Raw genomic sequence first — 21,125 nt, 5'->3', positions numbered from 1 at the left:
ATACGTTAAAAAAAAAAAAAAAAAAAAAAAAAGAGATGTTGTCAAAGTGATAGTCCATGTGGACTCACGTGTCCTAACATCTTTTGCTTTCGCTTAGGATTCTCTCTCTTTCTCTCGAGATATATTAAAACATTTTTCTTTCATATTACGAAAATGATAGATAATAAATCGATAATTTTACACTAAATATAGAAATTGATGTAGTCTTGTGTTATAAAATTTTCCTAATCGATCCGACATTAAAAGTATATTGATTTTTCCCCAATAACCGAATACTTTTGTCTGTAAATACTGCATATTTGATTCCATCCATAAATCGATTTTCTTCCCTACTCGCTATATAATCTAGGGCTCAAGAAAATTGAACTTCTCTAATAATTTATTTTCAAATTTTGAATGATTTTTTTTTATAAAAAGTAATATTTATTTTGATGTAAAATTTGATGAATGGCTAATAATCGCGCATATATGTGTGTGGAGAGACATACATATCGAATAATATTGGTAGGTTTGATATGACAACAATCATTGTTGAATGTCTCGAGAAAAGACTAATTTTTATTATCTTAATGCTTTTATTGTTTTTAAAAATAAAAATACTTTGTTATTATCTATTATAATTGATACTAGAATTTTATTGGGTCCTTTTGAAATCCTATATGGGTAGAAACATGATTATAACCAACTATCTAGATAAATATTATTTTTTTTTATAAAATAATTATTATGATTTTAGACCATCTCCTTTTCATTTATGAAAAATATTTTTTTAACGAGTGGGTTATATGATAACTTGAGTTTGGACAAACATGCCTTTGTCTCCTCCTTTTGGTTAGAAGTGTCCCTCTAATTGGTCCCATCCTTTTCCACTGCATATACATTTTATTTTTTTTATATCACATTTAAATTTCCTATTAAATTATATTTCATTGATATAGTATAATTGAAAGTTCACATAAAATCTATACTACAAATTATTCGTAATCCTGTTTTTAAAAGTACGTATCTATATTTTGAAATGGATTTCGAAAGCAGGTGTATACAAATATGTAAATATTTAATATTTTTAATTGATTAAAGTTTGTGTGTGTGTGTATATTTTAATCAAAACCAACGTTAGACATATAGTTTTCTCCAAAAATTTAATGTTTAAATATTTTAGTCTCTTTCTTAATATATTATACTCAAACTCGATATGAAAATTATAATATCGAGAGAGAGATATATGGGACGATGGAATGGAAATATATTGTTCTCCTCGGCGTTTTTGCATTTCGAGACTTGTGTTCTTGCTCTCTACAAACACACCCACAACAAATATATATGTATATATATTAGCAATGCAAATTAGAAAATAATATATATAATATATAATATAATATATATATATATATATATATATATATATATATATATATATATATATATATATATATATATAGGCAGGAGGTATCACAAAATACATGTGCCATGTTAGAATGTACTGTGGTTTTTCTGTTTTTGACTCATTGACAAATTAAATGTGGTTTAAACTACATGGATGACATATACACACACATATATAGAATAAATAAAGAATAATGACAATGATAATAATATTAAAATAATAAAGCTCACGCGGTTTCCGCTTGGAAAAAGGCCATCTTCCTTTTTATTAGTTCCCACTTGCAAAGGTAAAATAGAAATCGGTGAATTTCGCTTTATGATTTGATCTCAAACTAATTTAGATTCAATATTAATTAACGCTGAATGACTATATGGTGAAATAATAAATTTATGTTAACTAAATTTTTATAGCTATATGAATTGTACATAAATATAGTATAGTTTAATCCTAGTTAAATTGATATAATATTACATTTTATAAATAGTTCACAACTTGTGTTTTTGTCACCATGACGGCACGGGGTTGTGTTTTTTTTTTAAGTCCATGACGGGAATAACCGATTAAAATTTAACAATTGTTTTGGTTATAAATTTTCGAAATCGAATTGACCAGGTTGAAATAATGGTAATTGAATAAACTTAATCTAATGTTCATCTATATATTACCGTTTAATCTACAATAATAAGATTGTTTTTATAATATTACACCTATATTATACAACTGACATGAGAACTTTAATATTTTCCTTTAATAATATTCCAAAATTTGGTTCATTTATGATTATAACGGAATCAAATTGAATTTATATTTGGTTATAATTTTAATCAGATATAACCAAATAACCGTTTACTTATAAAATTTGTAAAAATATAAAATAACTAGATTTGAATTAACTGGAATTGAATAAATCGAAGCGAACCGTTCGGGTACAGGTTAAGCGTGACTAGAGGGATGCACAAATATGATATAATTTATTAAGAGTAAGGAATTTATTAAATTTAAGGGTTTCTAATTTTAGATGGTAAAACTTTGATATATATTGTTACTGTAGCAGACCGAAATTCCAAGCAACCGAGCTTCCAGCTCTCAACACCTGATGAACGGAAAAATAACATATACACTTAACATTCTTGCACTCCATTTACCAGATTGCCCCGGAGTTGTTAAATCAGTAGAGCTCCAAAATGCGACGTCGTCTTCAGATCTTTCAGAAACCTCTGCTCGAGTCCAAGGCTTCTATTCTCAGCTCTCTACTAAGGTGAACTTACAGTGTAAATTGCAGATAACTTCTTCATATATATATATATAACCAATTGAAAGGCTCTTCTATGAGTACATAGTTTTTGTTTGACCTAATTAAATTGAATCAACAAAAATTATGAGATTAAATTTGGGCAGTTGATGCCAATTGTTTTTAGCAATATTTACCTTTTTTTCTTGTAAGCAATAGTCAAATTTAAAGAAAATTCAAAAAACATGTGTAATAAGCAACAACTTTTAATGTACTAAATAAATATTTAAATTATACTAAAATTTCCAAAAACCATCAATTTATAAAAATTTTATAAATCACTACACTACCACTCACACCGTTAAATTTTAATAATCTAGGCGATAAAATGTTGTCATATTAAAAAAATTATTCACACATTGCTTTAGAAAAAAATAGAAAACCGTATTTTATATGATTAGTATATTTATTTATGAAATTAAAAGTTAATATATTTTTTTATTGTAGTTAACATATATTAATATATTTTTAATTGTATTTTATGAAATGTTTTAAACTTTTAGTTTTGATATTTAGAAACAATCCACCAAACCAAAAACCACCAATGTCTTTAATGCCAACTGTAATTTTTTTCCCGGCTAACAGTGGCCAATACTTTTCACAATTTCCACGTTCAAAATTGCGTATTTTTATTATTGGGAGTTATTGCTGTAAAAATGGAAAAGGCAAGAAATAAAACTGAATCAAAATTCATTTAATTTATAATTTTGTAATATAAATATATTTTTTAAAAATTATGATTGAAAAAATAGATATACGAATAAATATAATATTTTTATTTTTTTACAAGATGAATATTTTCATAAATATTTTATTTCTGAAACGATGCTTATATTTTTAGTATTTTTGTTTGGCAATGATAAAACAAATAAATAACTGTATACAAAGAGTTCTTTGAAAATTGTATGTTACAAATTAAAATATATCCGAAAATCATCATTTCTCCAAAATTAAAAACGAATCAGAGAAAAGAAGCAAAATCAGAAACCGAAGCAATTTTCGCGTTCCTCTTCTCTGGAGGAGAGAGAGAGAGAGAGTCTGAAAAGGCAAAGAGAAATAGAAGAAAGCCAGTGACCTTTTTGTATCGGCAAAGAATTGCTTATTGTGGTTGGTAGATTTCGAAATCTGAAGCTTTATTTTTTGATCGAAGCTTTTGGATTGGTGATGCAAATGACAACCATCGTCTCCTTGTTTTGACTTCATTCGTCGCCGGAGCTCCGATCACCTGATTCCGCCGCCGTCAAAGTGTCATCAGATGGGAGGTCGCTGCTCTAAGTTCTCTTTCTGCTTGTTTCACTCTCACTTCAAAGCCGCTTCAGTCCTCGAGTCCTCCGATATCGGTCTGCTCTCTCTTGCTTCTCGGATGTGATTTTTTTTTTCGGGCTTTTAGGGGTTTTCTGAGTTTTTTTTGTTTGGTTTTGTTGTGGTGGAAGAAAATGGTGGGAAAATTGAGAAGAAATCGTGGCCGAGTTTCAAGGAATTCCGTCTGGAGCAGCTGAAATCGTCGACCGGCGGTTTCTCGCCCGACAACATTGTGTCGGAGCACGGCGAGAAAGCGCCCAACGTCGTTTACAGAGGGAGGCTCGAGGACGGCCGCTTGATCGCCGTTAAGCGGTTCAACCGCCATGCCTGGCCTGATCATCGTCAGTTCCTGGTGCGTCTGCTTGAATTCAGATCCTCGTTCTGTTAATCAATCTCTGTGAGTTCGATCTATGGAATATTTATTCGGTCCGGGTACGTATTGTGAATTCATTTGGTTTATTAGGAGGAAGCGAGAGCCGTTGGAAATCTCAGGAGCGAGCGATTGGCGAATCTGATCGGATGTTGCTGCGAAGGCGAGGAAAGATTGCTCGTTGCCGAGTTTATGCCTCACGAAACACTCGCAAAGCATCTCTTCCATTGTAGGTTACTTGCTCTCTGATCTGTTCTATGGCTATTGAACTATGAATCCAATATGTGGCTAGTTTGTTCTTTTTGTTGTTTGATGCGACCATGAACCATGAATCCCAAAGATTCCATTGAAATGCCATGAATTATTTTCTTGTGGGTTATACTGATCAACGGTGTTTGCTCGCAGGGGAAAGCCAGCCGATGAAATGGGCAATGAGATTAAGAGTTGCATTATATTTAGCTCATGCATTGGAATACTGTAGTAGCAAAGGGAGAGCTTTGTATCATGATCTCAATGCTTACAGGGTTTTGTTTGACAAGGCAAATTCCTAATTCTTGTTCTGTTCCTTCAAATAATTGTTGATATTTGTTCTTTTAACTCTAGTATATGGTTATTTTTGGCTCTGTGCAGGACGGTAATCCGAGGTTGTCTTGCTTCGGACTCATGAAAAACAGCAGAGATGGAAAGAGTTACAGTACCAACTTGGCATTTACTCCTCCAGAGTACTTGAGAACCGGTAGATAGATCCTTGACTGATCTATGTGTATATTCCTTGGCTTGCATTACTGAGATTTTGCCCGAAAACAATATTCCCTCACGAATTTATTTGTTCCTCAACCAGGTAGAGTGACCCCAGAGAGTGTTGTATTCAGCTTTGGAACCGTTCTGCTAGATCTAATGAGCGGCAAACATATTCCACCCAGCCATGTGAGTCTCTCTACTGATTAGTTCTACGAAGCATAGAAGTGATGTAGGACCTGTCTGATCGTGTTCTTGTCTGCTTTCTTATTTCTTGCAAATGATCTGTCTGTCAAAGAGAAGATATATTCTTTGTTGTTAAGAATCTGAATTCCTACATGCTGTGTAGATTTATGTACTTGGAAGCGTTACTAAGACATTCTTTCCTCGATGGGCTTGCATAGATTTGATAGGGACATCATCTGACCTTCTTCTTGTTCGACTGCAGGCACTTGACCTGATCCGTGGGAAGAATTTCGCGATGTTGATGGATTCTGCTCTGGAGGGCCATTTCTCAAACGAGGATGGAACCGATCTAGTGCGGTTAGCCACCCGTTGTCTGCAGTACGAAGCTCGTGAGAGGCCAAATGTGAAATCTCTGGTCACTTCACTCGCCTCACTTCAGAAGGAAGCCGATGTAATGATATTAAAAGAAAAAGAGCTTTGAACGAAGAATAAATGTAGCATTTCTGACTCGGGTATATCTGATTAAACAACCTTAATTAAGCAGGTACCATCATATGTTCTGATGGGTATACCCCATGAAACCGAGACCATGGAAGAACAGCCACTTTCATTGACACCCTTTGGTGATGCGTGCTTGAGAGCAGATCTTACAGCCATACATGAGATACTCGAGAAGGTTGGGTACAAGGATGATGAAGGGATCGCCAATGAGGTACTATTCCTCGTCTGTGAATGAACTCAATGTTCGATGGCTTTGACCGTCTGATATTGCGGACAATTACTTACGTACGTTTTGGTAACATTTTTTCCACAGCTCTCGTTTCAAATGTGGACTAACCAGATGCAGGATACCCTGAACTCAAAGAAGCAGGGCGATGTAGCTTTCCGTTGCAAAGATTTTACAACCGCCATCGATTGCTACACTCAGGTAATATATATACACACCAAAATACCATAGGCAGAATATCTATCTCTCTGCATGTTTGAATCTAACAACAACGGAAGTGGTTTTTGTCGATTCAAGAATGTTGGATAATCGAGCGAGATTTCTGGAACCCTTTTCGGATCTCTTGATCTTAAAACATTGCAATGCTTCAACAATACCCAGAATAGGGTCTCTTTAAGAATGTAACCCTTAGAAGATCTACAGAATGACCCTTAAACAGTGTCTGTGCATTCATATTGTTATCCATACTCATCAAAACAATAAAATCTTAGTGCTCATTATGATCTGCACAACTTGATTGTTCACAAACACACACATACATATATACATACCTACATATGCTGATATCATCATATACAGTTCATAGAAGGAGGGACGATGGTGTCGCCGACGGTATATGCGAGGAGATGCGTATCGTATCTGATGAACGAAAACGGGCAAGAGGCACTGAACGACGCGATGCAAGCGCAGGTGATATCCCCTGATTGGGTCACTGCTTTCTACCTTCAATCTGTCTGTCTCTTCAAGCTTGGCATGGAGTCTGATGCTCTTCAAGCTCTTAGGGACGCCTCTAGCTTGGAATCCAAGAAGAAGAAGATCATTCATTGAACCCAAACAAACAACAGAAAAATGCTTCAATCTTTGTATGTATAGGTTTTATTATATATACATTTTATATGTATGCGTGTGTGTATCTATCTATGTATGTGTATACGTTTTGATGGGTTTCTCTCTTTATCGGTTGTCGTTTATGATTTGCTCCTCGAATGTTCACTGGTTTCTTCAACCTCTGATTCAGAGCATCGCTTTTTAGGTTCATTTTGAGAAAAATATCGTTATATCATATATAATAATAATAATAATAATAATATGGAAACTATGGTGTATTTATTTGATATGTGATTATAATATGGGAAATATGGAAAAAAGTGTCCAAACAACATAGCACCAATCAATCAATCAATCTCTCTCTCTCTCTCTCTCTCTCCCTCCTCTTCCATGCATACATATATGTGTATATATGAATTAATTAACGAACGTAATCAATTCATATATCGTCGAAATATAATAAGATCGATATATTAAATGGATAGAATTGAGTCTGACACATGGCTTCATGAGCTTCACATGGGAGCCGGAGCAAGTGCAGCGCCGGAGCTGAGGATCTCTAACATCGAACGGTGAGGATTTGCCCGATGAGCCTCACATAGATCTGGCAAAAATGCACCTGCATGCAATGCAATGCAATGCACTCGTTCAATTAATTATTATAATAATGTTATAAAGCTCATAAAAGAAATATATTTATCTGGTTTTTTTATTGGTTATTTCATATTTTGTTTTGATTCCTTTGTTTTTTTTTATTAAAATATTATACTGAATTTATCTTTATTTTTTATTGGCAAAAATATTTCTTTTTTAAAAAAAGCCGATTTTTAAGTTATTTTTCTATTCTGTTTAAATTAATTCATTATTTAATAATTATAATAATTTTCAGATTTTATAAAGGAGAGATATTTATATGGTTTTTTAAGGTGGTTATTTCGAACTTTTATTTGGTTTTGTTTGAATTTTTTTATTAATTTTTTTTATGATATAAAACTTATATTCAATCAGTTTGGAATTAATTTTTATTGATAAAGATATTTATTTTAAAATAAATCTATTTTTAATTAATTTTTTTTGTATGAATTTTTTTTATAATATTTATATATATATATATATATATATATAATTATATAATTATATATATGTTCTTCGGTTTTGTATAGCTAAACCGAAATGCACGTATATTATGGAACAAAGATTTTGTCGGAAATTCACTTGGGTTATTATATATGGAACAAAGAGCATACCTTCACCGGCGGCGAGGTTGAAATAAAGATCGACGATGTTAGGGCAGTTGTCGTAACAAGCCCGTGAGCAAAGCTTCGCCGCGAAACCAGGTTCCAGCAATTTGTCCGACGAGATTCCGACCGTTTTCCGGTCAACCCCACAAGCCGCCATGCAATCATCGGTCTCCACGTGGTTCACCATCCCCTCCACGTCCACCTCCGACGTCCGACAATAGAATTTTCCGGCCACGTTTTCAGTCTCCAACACGCATCTTTTCCCCGACGCCGATATCGAAAACGCGCACATTTCCTCCGGCAGATTCTCGCATATGATATCACCTATATATATAACCAACAAAATTCATAACAAGATCCTATCTTTATTCTAAAAAAATATGTAAAGATTATTTTTTAAATCAGGAATTTATGTCCGATTAGATCCAAACAAATGAATTATGAGATCTAGAGACGGTGTGTTTGACATATGTAAAACGATACTTATGCCCGAAAACAACGACCATATATACTACATATTGGGAATTGTGAAGAAACCCAAAGAAATATAATGACATGTAAATTATGTGTAATGTAAATTCTCTATAAATTTTTTAATGATATATGATCATTCGGGTATGCAAATTCACGTTGAATTGAATAAAAATACGTAAAGGGCATATATATATATCAACGTATATGTGAATGTTTGTGTAATCATACCTAAAGCTGCATGGAGAAGTAGGGATGAGACAATGATGGAAATTGCTAATTTGAAGGACGAAGACATTTTAATTTCCTTACGCTCTCTCTCTCTCTCTCTCTTATTTTCTATTACAAGTTTTTTGGTGATTGCAATAGAGAAGATATAGCAAGGAAATAGGAGGTTTCTCTTGAAGATTAAAAGGGGTTTTTGCATATGCGTATATATATAGGAGGAGAAGGAAATCATTTGATTCGATTTTTTTTTTCCAATCATAAAATATTCTAGAAATTTGAATAATTAATTCTTGTACAATGGCAACGTGCGCCACGACCGACAAATTTATTCTTATTATTAACGGAAAAAGATACCAAATATAATACACAAAAAAAAACATATCCACAAACAAGGAATAAAATTGAAATACGATCTTCTATTTTTGTTAGTTTAGTCCATTTTTTTATAATTTGATCTTATAGGCAAAATAATATCAAAATGTTCTAAATTCGGATGCAATTAAATCATAAAGTTCCTAATGTATAGATGAAAAACTAAACTTTTTTTTTTTATGTATTTATGTCTCTATACAATAATAGAACGTTCCGTTATAGAATTTTCAATAACGGTGATAAATGGTCAGATTATTATTTTCCCAACGACCATAGAGTTGTCCCGAAGAAAGGGTCAGCTTCTCTACGTGTCTGGAAATTTGTCGGAACTATGTATTATATATATATATATATATATATATATATATTTGATTTTCCTCTAATTTCAGTCAACCATACATTTCTTTGTTCGTCCATTTTAGAAACGCGTAAAATAGTCTGCTCTTCCCTGTTTGAATTTTCTGGTCAGCGGTTTAACGTGCTTTCATGTCTTTGATATATATATATATAATATTCAATTGTTTTGAAAAATCTATTATCTTCGTTTCCAAGCCCAATTCAAAATAAGCTCACAAGGCCTTAAAGATATATGGGCTTGAATAAACAGGCCGAATTATTTGCAATCTCAAAGAGACACGTGTGAGAAACCAATGGTCAAGATAAATGGGCCAAATTATTACAATCTATGGCCCATATTTTAAAGAGACGTACGTGCTTACATGTCTCATTGTATATATATATATATGTTTATCTTTGTTTGCATGCCCAATTAAAATAAACCCAATCGGCTGTAGGATAAATGGGCCTGCCTATTACAATCTAAGGCCCAGAAAAGAGAGAACCCATGGTCATTTTCGGAGATGTGGGGCCCATCGGCTTGCAAAACAAAACATTCCCTTTCTTCTCTCCCTCCTCCGAAGAACTTCCATAGCCAGAGCTCGAGATTCAAAATGTTTCCCAAGAAAATGGCAGCAATCGCCTCAACGACGTCGCACCACCTCCTGCTCCTCCAGCTCGCGCCATGTGATTGTGAACGCTTCTCTTCCTGGAGTACCCGTTCCCTCTTTTCTCTGGCGGGAAACGCACGCGGAGGCGGCAGGAGGAGTGAGGTGTATGGCTGTGGCTGCGAAGAAGAGTGGAGACTATACGAGGTGCGGACGCTGACGATCTGGTTGCTGAGGCAGGAGCAGAAGGGGACGATCGTGATCTCGACTCTCGAGCATATCCATGGCGTGTAACCAGATCGCGTCTCTGGTCCAGCGTGCCGGTTCTCACCGGCGTTCAATGTGCCGTCAACGTTCAGGGAGAGGATCAGAAGGAGCTCGACGTCGTCTCCAACGAGGTCACCCATATAGACATACACACATACACACACAAGTGTGTGTACACTTGATCTGTCTTCAAATAATAACACCAGAATCAAATATTCTCATAGATGGCAAGAAAAAAAAACCTTTATCCAAAGAAGAAATATAATTGTATTCAATCTATACCATCAATTTGCAAATATATTTGGATTTAATGTCATGTATCGGTACATTGAAAACTTCCTGCAATTAATCTCGAGAGATGCCATTAATGTGCGTTGGTGCTCTGGAACTGTTTGCAGTCAAGGAGATAATAGCTTCCGAGGAAGAGGGCGTTCCCGTGGCAGTGGAAGAGAGTTCCAATGTACAGAGAACATTCAGATCCCAAAGGCCGGAAGAATCTACGTTTTCAACAAAGGGAACTACCAAATGTGGGACTGAGAAGCTGAAGAAATACATTGATGATCTTAAGGACCCTGGGCCGAATGCCCGACTTGGTGCATTTGAAGTTTGATTGGGACATACGGTTATGGTTTACCCACCTGACAGGAAGAGCGAGAACAGGAAGCTGAGGCTGTTCTATAAATGTGCACAAATGACAGAAAGGGTCAGAATATCACCAGAGAGTACTTGATTGATATCCATCCGCACCGAACGTTTCATGATTCACTCAATTTGATTTTGACAACCAAAAATCCGATCAAAGTTCGCCGAAGTTTTGATTTTTTTAAACGATGGTTTGGCATTTGATTTCCTTTTATGTTTCTCATTACAGATGCATCAGAGGGGGAGCGGAAGAAATGAAGAAGTGGGAGAAGTACTTGGCTTGATTCAATGAGTTTCAACTCATTTGATTTGTAAGGCAATTTCTTAGTACATGCAAAAGGAGACATGAACTTTAAAAGAATTGAATTTGTTAAACCATATGGACCGACAATGAAATAATGTGCAAAAACTTACATCTTGTTAGGTATAATAAGCCACACAGCTACTGCTTTCAGGATTCAGAAGCATAGTTAGACTGACACTGGCGGATCTGAATCAGGTCATAGAATGTCCATTGTCTGTGTAGTGGCAATCTGCCTGCTGCTCTTTGCTGTGAAGGCAGAAGAAAGGATGGTTAAGGACGATGAGTTAGAGAAAGACGTCAACCTTTTCATCTCAAGCAGGAAAGAGCGGTGAAAAATTACCAGGACTTAAAATTCTTATGCATTTGGTTATGGATTTTACAGCAGTCATACCATCAGGCCCTGGAAACAACACAACAAGAGTACACAAGTGAGTGAAAGCAAGCAGGTAATGGATCCTCATCACCAAAAAAAATGAGACATTGCTCACCTTGTGTGTTCACATCCTTCCCTTGAATCACTTCTGTCACTGTGGATGTATATTCAGACAAGACAGGGTCAGGAGGCCCTAGATTCCCATCCCCTGATTCAGGGGATGACCTGAGATATTCAGAATAGCATCTATCAGCAATATGGCAAAGAGCAGTTGGAAAAAGTTTCAGAAATTCATCCTGTAACCGAAAGAGCAATACCCTGAAACAGTTTCTTCAGGAACATTTGACGGCAGTGGCAGGCAAGGATCGACGGCTACTTCATAACCAAGATCAAAATCACCTAGTAGCTCTGAGAAGGAAAAGTTTTCTCCTAAAATTTCTAGATTAGGAAAATCCATGTCAAAGAAATCGGTTTCCTGTTCAGAACCAGATGGGGACGTTGAAACCACATCTGTCGCCATGGAAGAATCTCCAAAATCGAGTCTTCCTTTCGCATGGCCACCCTTGTTAGACTTGGCTGGTGATGACGAAATCACATGGCTCCTTTCCACTGTATATGAAGTAATTTGCTTGAGAGGGCTGACCGTGATTCTCTCCTTTGTAACGATTGTGCAGTTTGCAGGAGTAAGAGTAACATCTTGTGGGGAGATAGATTTATCGGTCTGAGAAGACACTTGCTTCTGTGGCGTCTTAGGGCAAGTTGAAGTGATCGGAGGCGACACAATGGTATCTTTATTGAACAAACACTTTGCTACATTGGATCCATGGCCAGACAACTCATTTCCTGCGTTGATCTTTGCCAATGTTTGCATTTTAGATGGACTTCGAGACTTCGAGCAGCTACCCGCATTATTATCAGATTGCAGGAATTTATCGGTCCCTAGAACCCGAAAACAAGATCCGAGATAAGTCCAAGGAAAATGAATCGTGTAAAGGAATAAACACATAGGGGACACATTAACACACTTACCATAATCGCTAGCCAAGTTCTCGGTTGCTGTCTTGTTCCAGGTTTTCCTGAAAACAGATGGAGCTCCTGAAGAAAATTCAGGACCTTTGCGCTTTCTGGGTATCGACTGTCCGGTAGAAGGTGTCGGGAAGTTCCCGCAATACATTCTCTTGTTACCTGGCAATGACACTGCCATAACATTTGGTGTGTTGTACATATTGCAGCCTGAATATGACAAACAAATGATTAATTGGTTTATATTGGAGGATTTGTCAAACAAATGGTACAGAAAATGGAGTAATCTTTCACTGCTGAAGAATTTCATGTATAACCCCCCCGCATTGGATCTCACTGAGTACATATTAGCGTAAAACCGTAATGGATATATCAATTCACAGCCTAAAATGCTTCAAATTCTATATTGGAGCAATAAACAATGAAGATCAAGAACATCTGAAGCAAAAATTTCCTGCTCCTAACCAAACCATTCTAAGCAGAGCCCCAAGTGAAAATGCAGAAGCAGAAAGGCGTCCAAAAATCTCAGTACCGGAAGGAGATTCACGGAAGTTGTTCTGCTGAGGAGTCCCGACGGCTGATTGAGAAATCGCCGGAGTTACTATCTGGATCGCCGGAGAAGGATCCGCCGCCGCCGGGATCGCCGGATGAGGGGCGGCCACATTGGCGTTGTAAGCGTTCATCACATTCTGCATTCCCTGCAACAGACTTTGAACCCTAGTTTTCTCCTGCTCCAGTCTCGCTTTCTCCTGATCCATCATCACCTTCTGCTCCTTCAGGCATATGTATTCTGTTATAATATCATCCAAAGTCATCAAACTCTTCGGAACCTGCGAATTTAAACGAAGACCCAAATCAGCAAATCAGAGAGAATGATGACCCAGATCAGGAGAAACGTTGAAGATTAATGATGCACAGACCTCGCGAGCTGGAGAATTGGATATGAGAGAAGAAGCTTCAGATCTGAACATGGATCGGGTTTCGGAGAAGCGATTGTCGCAGAGGTAGCGATCGACGAGGAAGGCGACCTGCCTCGGAGTGATTTTCCCCGTTCCGAAATTCTCCGATCGCTTGGATCTGCTATGCTTCCCCATTTCCGCTGAGATCAAAACCCTAAGACGCTGAGCAAATGAACAGAACTGATGAAGAAGATAAGTAAAAGGCGAAAAGAAGCGGGAGATTTTGAAACCTTTGTTTTTTCTTTGCCGGGAAATGCTGCGTGTGTTTATGGCGGTAGTGTTTGAGGGGTAAAACTGGAAATATTTTATAATTTCCAAATATTTACGGTCAAACCGGATCTGTTAGACCTTCTCATTGACCAAGAGGTTTCCTTTCTTTGGAGTGAAAGAAAGATTCATGTTATCGCTTGAATATTGCAACAACAAAAAAAAAATGGCATGCGCATGTTAGTTTAATCCCGAAGGAAAACAGTAAAATGTACATAATACTTAGGAAACCTCATTTACTTTTACTTTTACTTTTTATTTGTTTTTTTTTCCTTTTATGATGTTACCTTTTCATATCTTGTCCTTACGTGAATGCCAGCTGTTTAAGCTTTTCGCATACTAACCCCAATATTTTCCATAGTTATCATTTTCTACCACCAAACTGCATCGACAAAAATAATATATTTAAGAGAGAAACATTTATCAGTAAATATATAGGATAGCCCATCTTATACAATGTTTTATTATATTATAATGATAACACTTCGTTATAAAAAAAATATATAAATACTAAACAAAACTCCGTAATTTTTTGGATCAAATCTTTTTTTTTATTGACTGATAAAGCTTTTAATATTTATCAGTATTTAGTACAAAATACATATATTATATTTTTAATATAAATTTAAGAAAATATACTTTCCAATATACCATCTTATTTTTTGATTCTATAGAATAATTGGTGCAAGTATAACAAAACAAGAAGCCATTTAACATCTTTCAATGTTTTTGGCTGTGAATAGAAATATTATAAAATATAGGGTCATAAATGAAAATAAGGATAATAGAATCAAAGCAAAAACGGAAGGAAGGTTTTTTAACAGAAACGAGGAGCAAAAAGTTTATTACTTTTCGCATCGCCCAAGTAGAAGACCCATCCCTCTCTGTTCTTCCCCAAACGCTTTACTCTCTCCCTCTCCACCATGAAATGAAATCTCTTCTGAAACCCTAGAATTCCTGTTCCAGTTTACAATCCATCTCAAACCCACTTCTCATCAATGGCGGATTTCACTCTCTCCAGTTACTTCGCCTTAACTGCACTCGCTTTCATCGCTTTCTTCTCCGGAATCTCTCTCTCGGACGATGATTCTTCTCGTTTCTCCTTCCCGAGTTTCGGCAAAGATGTGAGCTTTGAGTCCGACATCGCTATGCACGGCGATGCCAAGGTCGTCGATGGCGGATCTTCGATTCAACTGACTGACTCGGTGAGTTACAGTAGTGGGCGGGTCGTGTATAAGAAACCCATTAAGCTCGTTGCGAATGATCCCGAGTTTCCATTTCCTGCTTCTTTTTCTACCTCTTTCTCGTTGTCAATGTCTCGTGATCGAGGAAGTTGTCTTGGATTTGTAGTGTTTCCTGCTTTGTCTGGTAATAATGGCAAGATTGGGTCTTCTTTGTTCCAAGTTGAATTCGACACCTCTGCTAATGTCTCCAAATACGGAGATTCGAACGAGAATCACGTTGCGGTGGTCGTGGATGGCTCGGTGTTGGAGAAGATCAGCAACTTCACGTCTGAGAATTTGGTTATGAACGAAGAGGAAAAGCTGTATACTTGGATTGATTACCAAGCGGGTTCTAAAAGATTAGAGGTTCGATTCAGCAACTCAGGAGATGCCAAACCCAGTGAGATTCTGATGTCTTGTTGGATCGATTTGTCGGAGATGTTGAAGGATAACGAGTTCATGGTGGGTGTTTACTCTTACAACCGGAACTCAACTCAGACGTACAATCTCCATTCATGGAGCTTGGAAGTAAGGAGAATCCCGAGATGGATGCACTCTTATGCTCTTGCTGATCCAGATCATGACGAATCCGCATCGGATAAGAAGAGGAAAGACACGGCAAGACAGATTCTAGCTTGCTTCCTTACCACATTTGGATCCACGGCAGTCCTGTTCTTCGCCGTGATATATCTTTGGACATTCTTGCGTAGAAACAACCTTGTTATGGTTGTGCCTGAGGAATGTGGGCTTAAAGGAAAGGAGTTCGAGTACAAGAAGATGGAGAAAATGGAAGTTGTTCTGAGTAAAGGTGAAAAAGAAGAGCCCAAGTGAATGGATTGGATTGATATAACCCTGAATTCAGTTTTCTCGCTTATGTTTTTGTAAAGCTGTGATCTTTTCATGGTTCCAGTAGTTGCAGGTCTTCTGGGTTGTGTGATAGTCTGTTGTATGTTTTTAATTCATGTGTACTTTGATGCAGTGATGCTTCATATGTAGTTTCCCATTACAACGCAGGATTGTGTCCAAAAGTCATTCATGTTTCTGTTTCAGTCCACAGCAAAAACCCTAAAAGCCAGATAGTTAAAATCTAAGTAGAGAACATAGCTAAAGCCTAATTCGACAAGCATATCATCAAGAGCCCATCTCTGGACAGGAAAAAAAAAGATCTTTTTCGGATTATCACTATAATCTCCAAGGTGGCTCCTATTATGAAGAACACGTCATCGATCATGATTGGAAAACTGGATAAAGGTTCAGGCATTTTGATACAGAGAAACCCAGAAACAGAAGGAGCATCTCAGACATGAAAAAGAATGAGGTCATGATTCCTGTAGAATGAACCGTGAAAGCCCTTAGCCAGATCCAAAGTTCTGGACTTTTTTCTGTGTGGATCCAAGAAAGGTGTCTTCTTTACCTTGTGTTCGAAGTTAAATTAATGGAATGATGCTATGTAAAATGTAAAGATCATTGTGTCTGTATTACAGAGAAGGGTTTCGAGTAAATGTAAAACCTTGGTTGTGGTTTGATAATCATAGGATTCTGCAATCTGGGTCTTCCCTAAAATCAGGCAAAAACCGACAAGAAATGCTCGATTGAGTCCGTGAGATGTCAAATACTTCCCAACTGAACAGTTACAGGGGAAGACAACAACTTGAAGACCATAACTGTAATGTTTAAAAAACATAACGGGCAGTCTCATCCTGTACTGACAGGATGGATGAGACCAATGATTCGGCCTTTTGAGTGACTTTCTCCTGCCAGTTTGGAACTCTGCAAGTGTCCATCCTTGGACATAACAAAGATTTAGGGTCGTTTCAAGAAATTCTGCTCATGTCAGAAGAAGAACAAAAGACATGGGTACTGGGTAGGTACGATGTATAACACCATTTCCAAATTCATGTCCAAATGTACAATCAGCTCTGAGTTATACTGACAACAACAATGTGAGGAAAAGAATGATGAGCAAAAAGAATGGTGCTTGCCGTTTGACCCTGGAATCTATCTGAGGATTCGATCCTTTCTGCTTTACCCTTTTGGATTTCCAATGTCGGTTTTCAATGCAGAATCTTGTCAGGGTCCATCCTGTATGGAGAAAACGATGCTACAAACTGTTCTAAATCTTCCAAGAAACCGGGTAGTTTCTTCCTATTATGGTACAAGACTGAAATCTTGACTCAATGTGTTCAGCGTGTTCCCATGCTGCAGATCATCATTCTTCAGTAGCAAACAAGAACACAAAGCTGAACTGACAAAGATCTTGATGAACACTGGCTGAAACACAGTGTACTCCTCAGCACTATCTCGAAGCACTTCTCTTCCATCTCCTTGATTCTGTTCTTAGACTAGATCTCCATATCTGATTTGCTTGAGACCCATTACAGATGCAGTCGGGTTGTGGGTTTGCATAGAAATTCTCTTCTAGCCGAGGGAATTCTCCGGGCCTTCTCAGGTATGGAGCTCCGATCCTGTCTCTATGCAATCTCTTCACCTCAGAAGAAAAATCTTCCCAAGACATCACACCCTCGTCGAAATGATCTATTAGTCTAACAAAATTTAGCCTGAAACCACAGAACAACATCTCAACAGATAGTTGTAGAAACCAGTCATAGAGCAAAAAGGAAAGATTTTTCCCGCAGATTCGAACCTGTCTGGATTGATCGTCTTCCTAAACCCTTCAAACCTCCGATGCCCTTGTACCGCCTTAGCCATATTCCCGTCGTATGTATACACAAAAACGTCACTTTCCAGAGCAACAATGTAATCCAGTGCAGCAAGGCGGTTCTGGTATGGTCTAAAAGGCTCTAACTCTTCTTCGGTTGCTAGAGTTGAATGTGAGAATACGTTAGGGTATTCTGCACGGAAAGCGTCCATACTGTTTCTTCCATATATTTCACCGGCAACTATGTATATAGTTGTGGAGGATGGGTAACCCATGGCTTTTAGAAACATGGCTGCCTCTCGTGGAGACATTGGACACCCGCCCTGGGCCCGTCTCTCCCTGCTGTCAATCTCTTTCTCCTTCCAATGTTTAACACCGTACCTCATTATTCTCAGTTCCTCGGCTTCTTCACCCGTAAGGTTATGGCTGCAGCCTGTAAAGGCGAGCATATCTTTCTCATATCTGCAATTCAAAAACCTCAATTTTTTCAGTACCCTTTTCTCAGAAGAAACAATGTATCTGTATTCCTCAAATTTGGACAACTGTGTGTCTCAGAAGAAAAAATTGCATCTGGGGGTGTACCTCAAATGCAGGGCAATGTACGGCTCAGTGTTGTTTCTTAACCGGTTAACCAGAACCTCCCCGAGATCTTCAATCTCCTTGGTATACCTAAGAGCCTGGTAATTAGCACGGCATCTCAGCCGTTGGATCGATGGGGGCAAGCCATTGTTAGCCAGCCGAGAATCAGTGTGTGTGAACTTTATCACCTTGTGTCGTTTCAACAATGGCAGCATCTCGCTTCTGTAGTAACTAGCCTGCTCGAGCGAGAGAATGAAACGTTAAAACAGATTTCGCCCCTTGATCCGTTTAATGGAATAATATAAAAGCACAAACCTTTGACCAAGAAACCGGAGCTTTGAGAAGAGCCTTCATTGCAGCGTAGCGAGGAGGCAAGTACTCAACAATGTCGACCTCTTCTTTCATCACGTTCATGAAGTGTCTCCAATCGAAAATATCTTTGAAGGTGCTGCAGAATATACAGGATTCTTGGTTCATGTTCCAGTTCCTTTCCTCAGAAAACACAAGAAAGAAGATAGGACACACTACCTCGGATCAGTCCAGAAAGACTCGTGATCGAGGAGAGGAAGAACAAGAGTTGCATTCATAACCTTGGCCACAGCAACCATGTCGCATATCTGCAAGATTGATCCGATCGGCAAATCAGTTGAAAACGGTGAGAAAACCAAAGGATCGAACTTTAGGAAATAAACTGGAAAATGAACCAACCCCTGTTCTCATTTGATTCAGTCCGCCATTAGCATGTACTAGAAGATACCCATTAGTTTTCCGGCGCAGCCCTTTCGACAAAAAAAAAGGCATATTTCAGGGAAAAAAACAAGAACTTGAGGCTGAAACTATGAATCTGATTGAGGAATTAAGACAGGGGACATATACAAACATACTTGTTCGGTTCTTGGGACGTGCTACACATTGGCGATAATTTCCGCTCTCTGGTTTCTGCCATATTTCTGGAACCTACAGGATAAAGAAATCCCATGAAAATCAGATCAGAGAGAAAGACATTCAATCCTCCATCTTTGGAAAAGATCAGAATTTGTTCGATCCCCATCTCTGAGACTTCCGAATACAATGATAAAAGAAGGCCACAAATCCAGAAAGCTTCTCATCCTATAGACAACTATCATAAGTTAACGAATATAATTCATGCAGAAACTCGAATAGAGCTTCAAATCCTTCAAACAATCACCATAATTCCAGTTAAAGTTCGTAAATTTTTAATCAACACATGTACAGCGACAAATAACTTGTTTGAAAGATTGAACATTTGGCATTTCGTCTTCTCAATCTATGAAGGGTCAACTTCATGATCACCAAACAGAGACATATTCTTAGCATTTCAACTGAGAAAATTTGTCAAACACCAACACGCGTGGATTTGGATCACTAGCAAGTTTTTGAATTTTCCAGAGAAAATAGAAAGTCAATGGGAATCGTAAGAAAGTGATGACCCACAACAAAAAGCCGCCCCAACCCCAATTCCTTTGACTGATTCTCGTCAAATTCCACAAAAAATGAAATTGTTCATATAACGGAAGTGCGCCCAAGACGTAGAAATATCATTAGTTTAAACATAATGATTGGAGAATGATGAGTTGGTGACTCAATGATTAGACCCACACCATTTTTTCCCTCCGTTTTCTCTACGAAGTTTCCCGAGAAAAAAAAAACTAATTTTGTCAAGGATGGGAAATCCATCATTCATTGATTGAGATTCTTCGAAATTCTCAATCGAATATCGTGAGCAGGCGGGAAATTGATTTGGCTTTGATCAGAAAACGCCAAAAGTTTGTTTTCGCATTTGATTTTCTCGGGGAATAATCAGAAAATAAGATCAGCATCGACTAGGAAAGATTGCAAATTAGGGAATAGCCCGGATAACGAAAATGATGCCGAAATTTGTTTGTTTTAATGGGTGATTTCAGAAACCAGGAACCGCCAGGATCCTCGAAATTTTCTCGGGAAACAAACGGAAAATGAACGCAGAATGCAAGAAAAACTTACGGGCAATCTCTCGAGGACACGCATTGGCTCGGAAGAAGCTTCGTTTTCGGCCAAAGCTCGTTGGGCCATCGACCAATCTTCACGGAACGTCCGTACGAAGACGAACTCGTTCAAGTCACCCCTGTGCGCGTTGTCCTCCACGCGCCCACCCATGAACGAGACCTTGAGGAACACCGAAGCGACCACCAGAGCCATGAGGAGGGCCAAGATCCGACGCCCCACGTTCCTCCCTGATCTGAACCCTTGCCCGATCGCAGCCGTCAATCCTCCGCCGCCTAAGAATGGAAGCCATATTTTCCGGAGGAGCAGATATCGGATCGCGGGGTGGTGGTGGAACTGGTGGTAGTGGTCGTGGTGGTGGTGGGACCCACTCGACGAAGATCCTGCGGAGGAGGCAGGTGATGGGCACGCGCCGCCTTGCTCGCCGACTTCTCCGCCGTCCAAATCCGTCGAAATGACGACGTTGCTCACTCCTCCTCCGCCACCGACGCCGGAGATGTTGACTACGTTGCAGTAATCGGACGAGTTGGAGGGTCGCTCAGAGGCAAAGTCCTGCGAATCGCCGACCCGGCGGCGCGTTGTGGTGGGTCCCGCCGGGATCGACGCGACGGTCAAAGGGTTGTTCATATTTGTCGTCGACATCTCGTCGCCGGAAAACTAACCGATCACGGAAAGAAAGCAACCTAAAAATTCTATATCTTTTCCTTCCCAGGGAAAGACAGAAAAAAAAAAGTTGGTTT

The 21,125-nt window shown here is 38.0% G+C and overlaps 5 protein-coding genes across 8 annotated transcripts; 2 read left to right on the top strand and 3 right to left on the bottom strand.

Moving 5' to 3' along the window:
* Window positions 1-3,629: 3,629 nt before the first annotated feature.
* LOC104823395 (probable serine/threonine-protein kinase At5g41260) lies at window positions 3,630-6,958 on the top strand. The gene is made up of 10 exons (XM_010554961.1): window positions 3,630-4,018; window positions 4,112-4,332; window positions 4,444-4,579; window positions 4,756-4,889; window positions 4,981-5,086; window positions 5,192-5,277; window positions 5,537-5,725; window positions 5,819-5,986; window positions 6,089-6,202; window positions 6,581-6,958. The coding sequence occupies exons 1-10, from the start codon at window positions 3,934-3,936 to the stop codon at window positions 6,827-6,829; spliced, it is 1,488 nt and encodes a 495-aa protein (XP_010553263.1). The 5' UTR covers window positions 3,630-3,933; the 3' UTR covers window positions 6,830-6,958.
* A 131-nt stretch (window positions 6,959-7,089) lies between these two features.
* LOC104823394 lies at window positions 7,090-8,934 on the bottom strand. The gene is made up of 3 exons (XM_010554960.1): window positions 8,773-8,934; window positions 8,077-8,394; window positions 7,090-7,448 (listed from the first exon to the last, which is right to left on the bottom strand). Exons 1-3 carry the CDS (start codon window positions 8,837-8,839, stop codon window positions 7,345-7,347), a joined length of 489 nt encoding a protein of 162 aa, XP_010553262.1. The 5' UTR covers window positions 8,840-8,934; the 3' UTR covers window positions 7,090-7,344.
* A 976-nt stretch (window positions 8,935-9,910) lies between these two features.
* On the bottom strand, window positions 9,911-13,830 carry LOC104823393. 4 transcript variants are annotated; one of them, XR_773335.1, is made up of 7 exons: window positions 13,615-13,830; window positions 13,227-13,524; window positions 11,989-12,904; window positions 11,787-11,896; window positions 11,639-11,698; window positions 11,409-11,544; window positions 9,911-10,539 (listed from the first exon to the last, which is right to left on the bottom strand). XR_773335.1 is itself a non-coding variant. In XM_010554959.1 (7 exons), the coding sequence occupies exons 1-7, from the start codon at window positions 13,786-13,788 to the stop codon at window positions 11,495-11,497; spliced, it is 1,518 nt and encodes a 505-aa protein (XP_010553261.1). In that variant the 5' UTR covers window positions 13,789-13,830; the 3' UTR covers window positions 11,275-11,494. The 4 variants fall into 4 exon arrangements, 2 of the variants coding, with proteins under 2 accessions (XP_010553261.1, XP_010553260.1); XR_773334.1 differs by lacking the exon at window positions 9,911-10,539 and adding an exon at window positions 10,978-11,027; XM_010554959.1 differs by lacking the exon at window positions 9,911-10,539 and having other exon boundaries at window positions 11,275-11,544; window positions 11,989-12,610; window positions 12,701-12,904.
* Window positions 13,831-14,759: 929 nt separating this feature from the next.
* On the top strand, window positions 14,760-16,185 carry LOC104823392 (lectin-like protein At1g53070). Its single transcript, XM_010554957.2, has one exon. It carries the CDS (start codon window positions 14,919-14,921, stop codon window positions 15,972-15,974), a length of 1,056 nt encoding a protein of 351 aa, XP_010553259.1. The 5' UTR covers window positions 14,760-14,918; the 3' UTR covers window positions 15,975-16,185.
* Window positions 16,186-16,997: 812 nt separating this feature from the next.
* On the bottom strand, window positions 16,998-21,117 carry LOC104823391 (uncharacterized protein At1g04910-like). The gene is made up of 8 exons (XM_010554955.1): window positions 20,386-21,117; window positions 19,266-19,338; window positions 19,090-19,160; window positions 18,910-18,998; window positions 18,697-18,829; window positions 18,385-18,617; window positions 17,788-18,264; window positions 16,998-17,701 (listed from the first exon to the last, which is right to left on the bottom strand). Exons 1-8 carry the CDS (start codon window positions 21,025-21,027, stop codon window positions 17,440-17,442), a joined length of 1,980 nt encoding a protein of 659 aa, XP_010553257.1. The 5' UTR covers window positions 21,028-21,117; the 3' UTR covers window positions 16,998-17,439.
* Between the last annotated feature and the right edge of the window lie 8 nt (window positions 21,118-21,125).

This window comes from Tarenaya hassleriana, unplaced genomic scaffold (assembly GCF_000463585.1).
Source record: "Tarenaya hassleriana unplaced genomic scaffold, ASM46358v1 Cleome4, whole genome shotgun sequence".
NCBI classification, from domain to species: Eukaryota; Viridiplantae; Streptophyta; class Magnoliopsida; order Brassicales; family Cleomaceae; genus Tarenaya; species Tarenaya hassleriana.
The sequence above is the reverse complement of the archived record's forward strand: the minus strand, read 5'-3'. Positions and strand labels throughout refer to the sequence as shown.

What these genes read in the sequence shown, in the direction of transcription:
- LOC104823392 (XM_010554957.2), top strand. Translation starts at nt 14,919, where the DNA reads ATGGCGGATTTCACTCTCTCCAGTTACTTCGCCTTAACTGCACTCGCT.
- LOC104823395 (XM_010554961.1), top strand. Translation starts at nt 3,934, where the DNA reads ATGGGAGGTCGCTGCTCTAAGTTCTCTTTCTGCTTGTTTCACTCTCAC. An exon ending in CGCAAAGCATCTCTTCCATT is followed by an intron (nt 4,580 to 4,755) that starts GTAGGTTACTTG and finishes GTTTGCTCGCAG; the next exon opens with GGGAAAGCCAGCCGATGAAA. An exon ending in AACATATTCCACCCAGCCAT is followed by an intron (nt 5,278 to 5,536) that starts GTGAGTCTCTCT and finishes GTTCGACTGCAG; the next exon opens with GCACTTGACCTGATCCGTGG.
- LOC104823394 (XM_010554960.1), bottom strand. Translation starts at nt 8,839, where the DNA reads ATGTCTTCGTCCTTCAAATTAGCAATTTCCATCATTGTCTCATCCCTA. An exon ending in ACTTCTCCATGCAGCTTTAG is followed by an intron (nt 8,395 to 8,772) that starts GTATGATTACAC and finishes TTATATATATAG; the next exon opens with GTGATATCATATGCGAGAAT. An exon ending in CAACCTCGCCGCCGGTGAAG is followed by an intron (nt 7,449 to 8,076) that starts GTATGCTCTTTG and finishes CATTGCATGCAG; the next exon opens with GTGCATTTTTGCCAGATCTA.
- LOC104823391 (XM_010554955.1), bottom strand. Translation starts at nt 21,027, where the DNA reads ATGTCGACGACAAATATGAACAACCCTTTGACCGTCGCGTCGATCCCG. An exon ending in GTGTCCTCGAGAGATTGCCC is followed by an intron (nt 19,339 to 20,385) that starts GTAAGTTTTTCT and finishes TTTATCCTGTAG; the next exon opens with GTTCCAGAAATATGGCAGAA. An exon ending in AAGACGATCAATCCAGACAG is followed by an intron (nt 17,702 to 17,787) that starts GTTCGAATCTGC and finishes CTGTGGTTTCAG; the next exon opens with GCTAAATTTTGTTAGACTAA.
- LOC104823393 (XM_010554958.1), bottom strand. Translation starts at nt 13,788, where the DNA reads ATGGGGAAGCATAGCAGATCCAAGCGATCGGAGAATTTCGGAACGGGG. An exon ending in GAAGGATGTGAACACACAAG is followed by an intron (nt 11,699 to 11,786) that starts GTGAGCAATGTC and finishes TGTTGTTTCCAG; the next exon opens with GGCCTGATGGTATGACTGCT. An exon ending in CATAAGAATTTTAAGTCCTG is followed by an intron (nt 11,545 to 11,638) that starts GTAATTTTTCAC and finishes CTGCCTTCACAG; the next exon opens with CAAAGAGCAGCAGGCAGATT.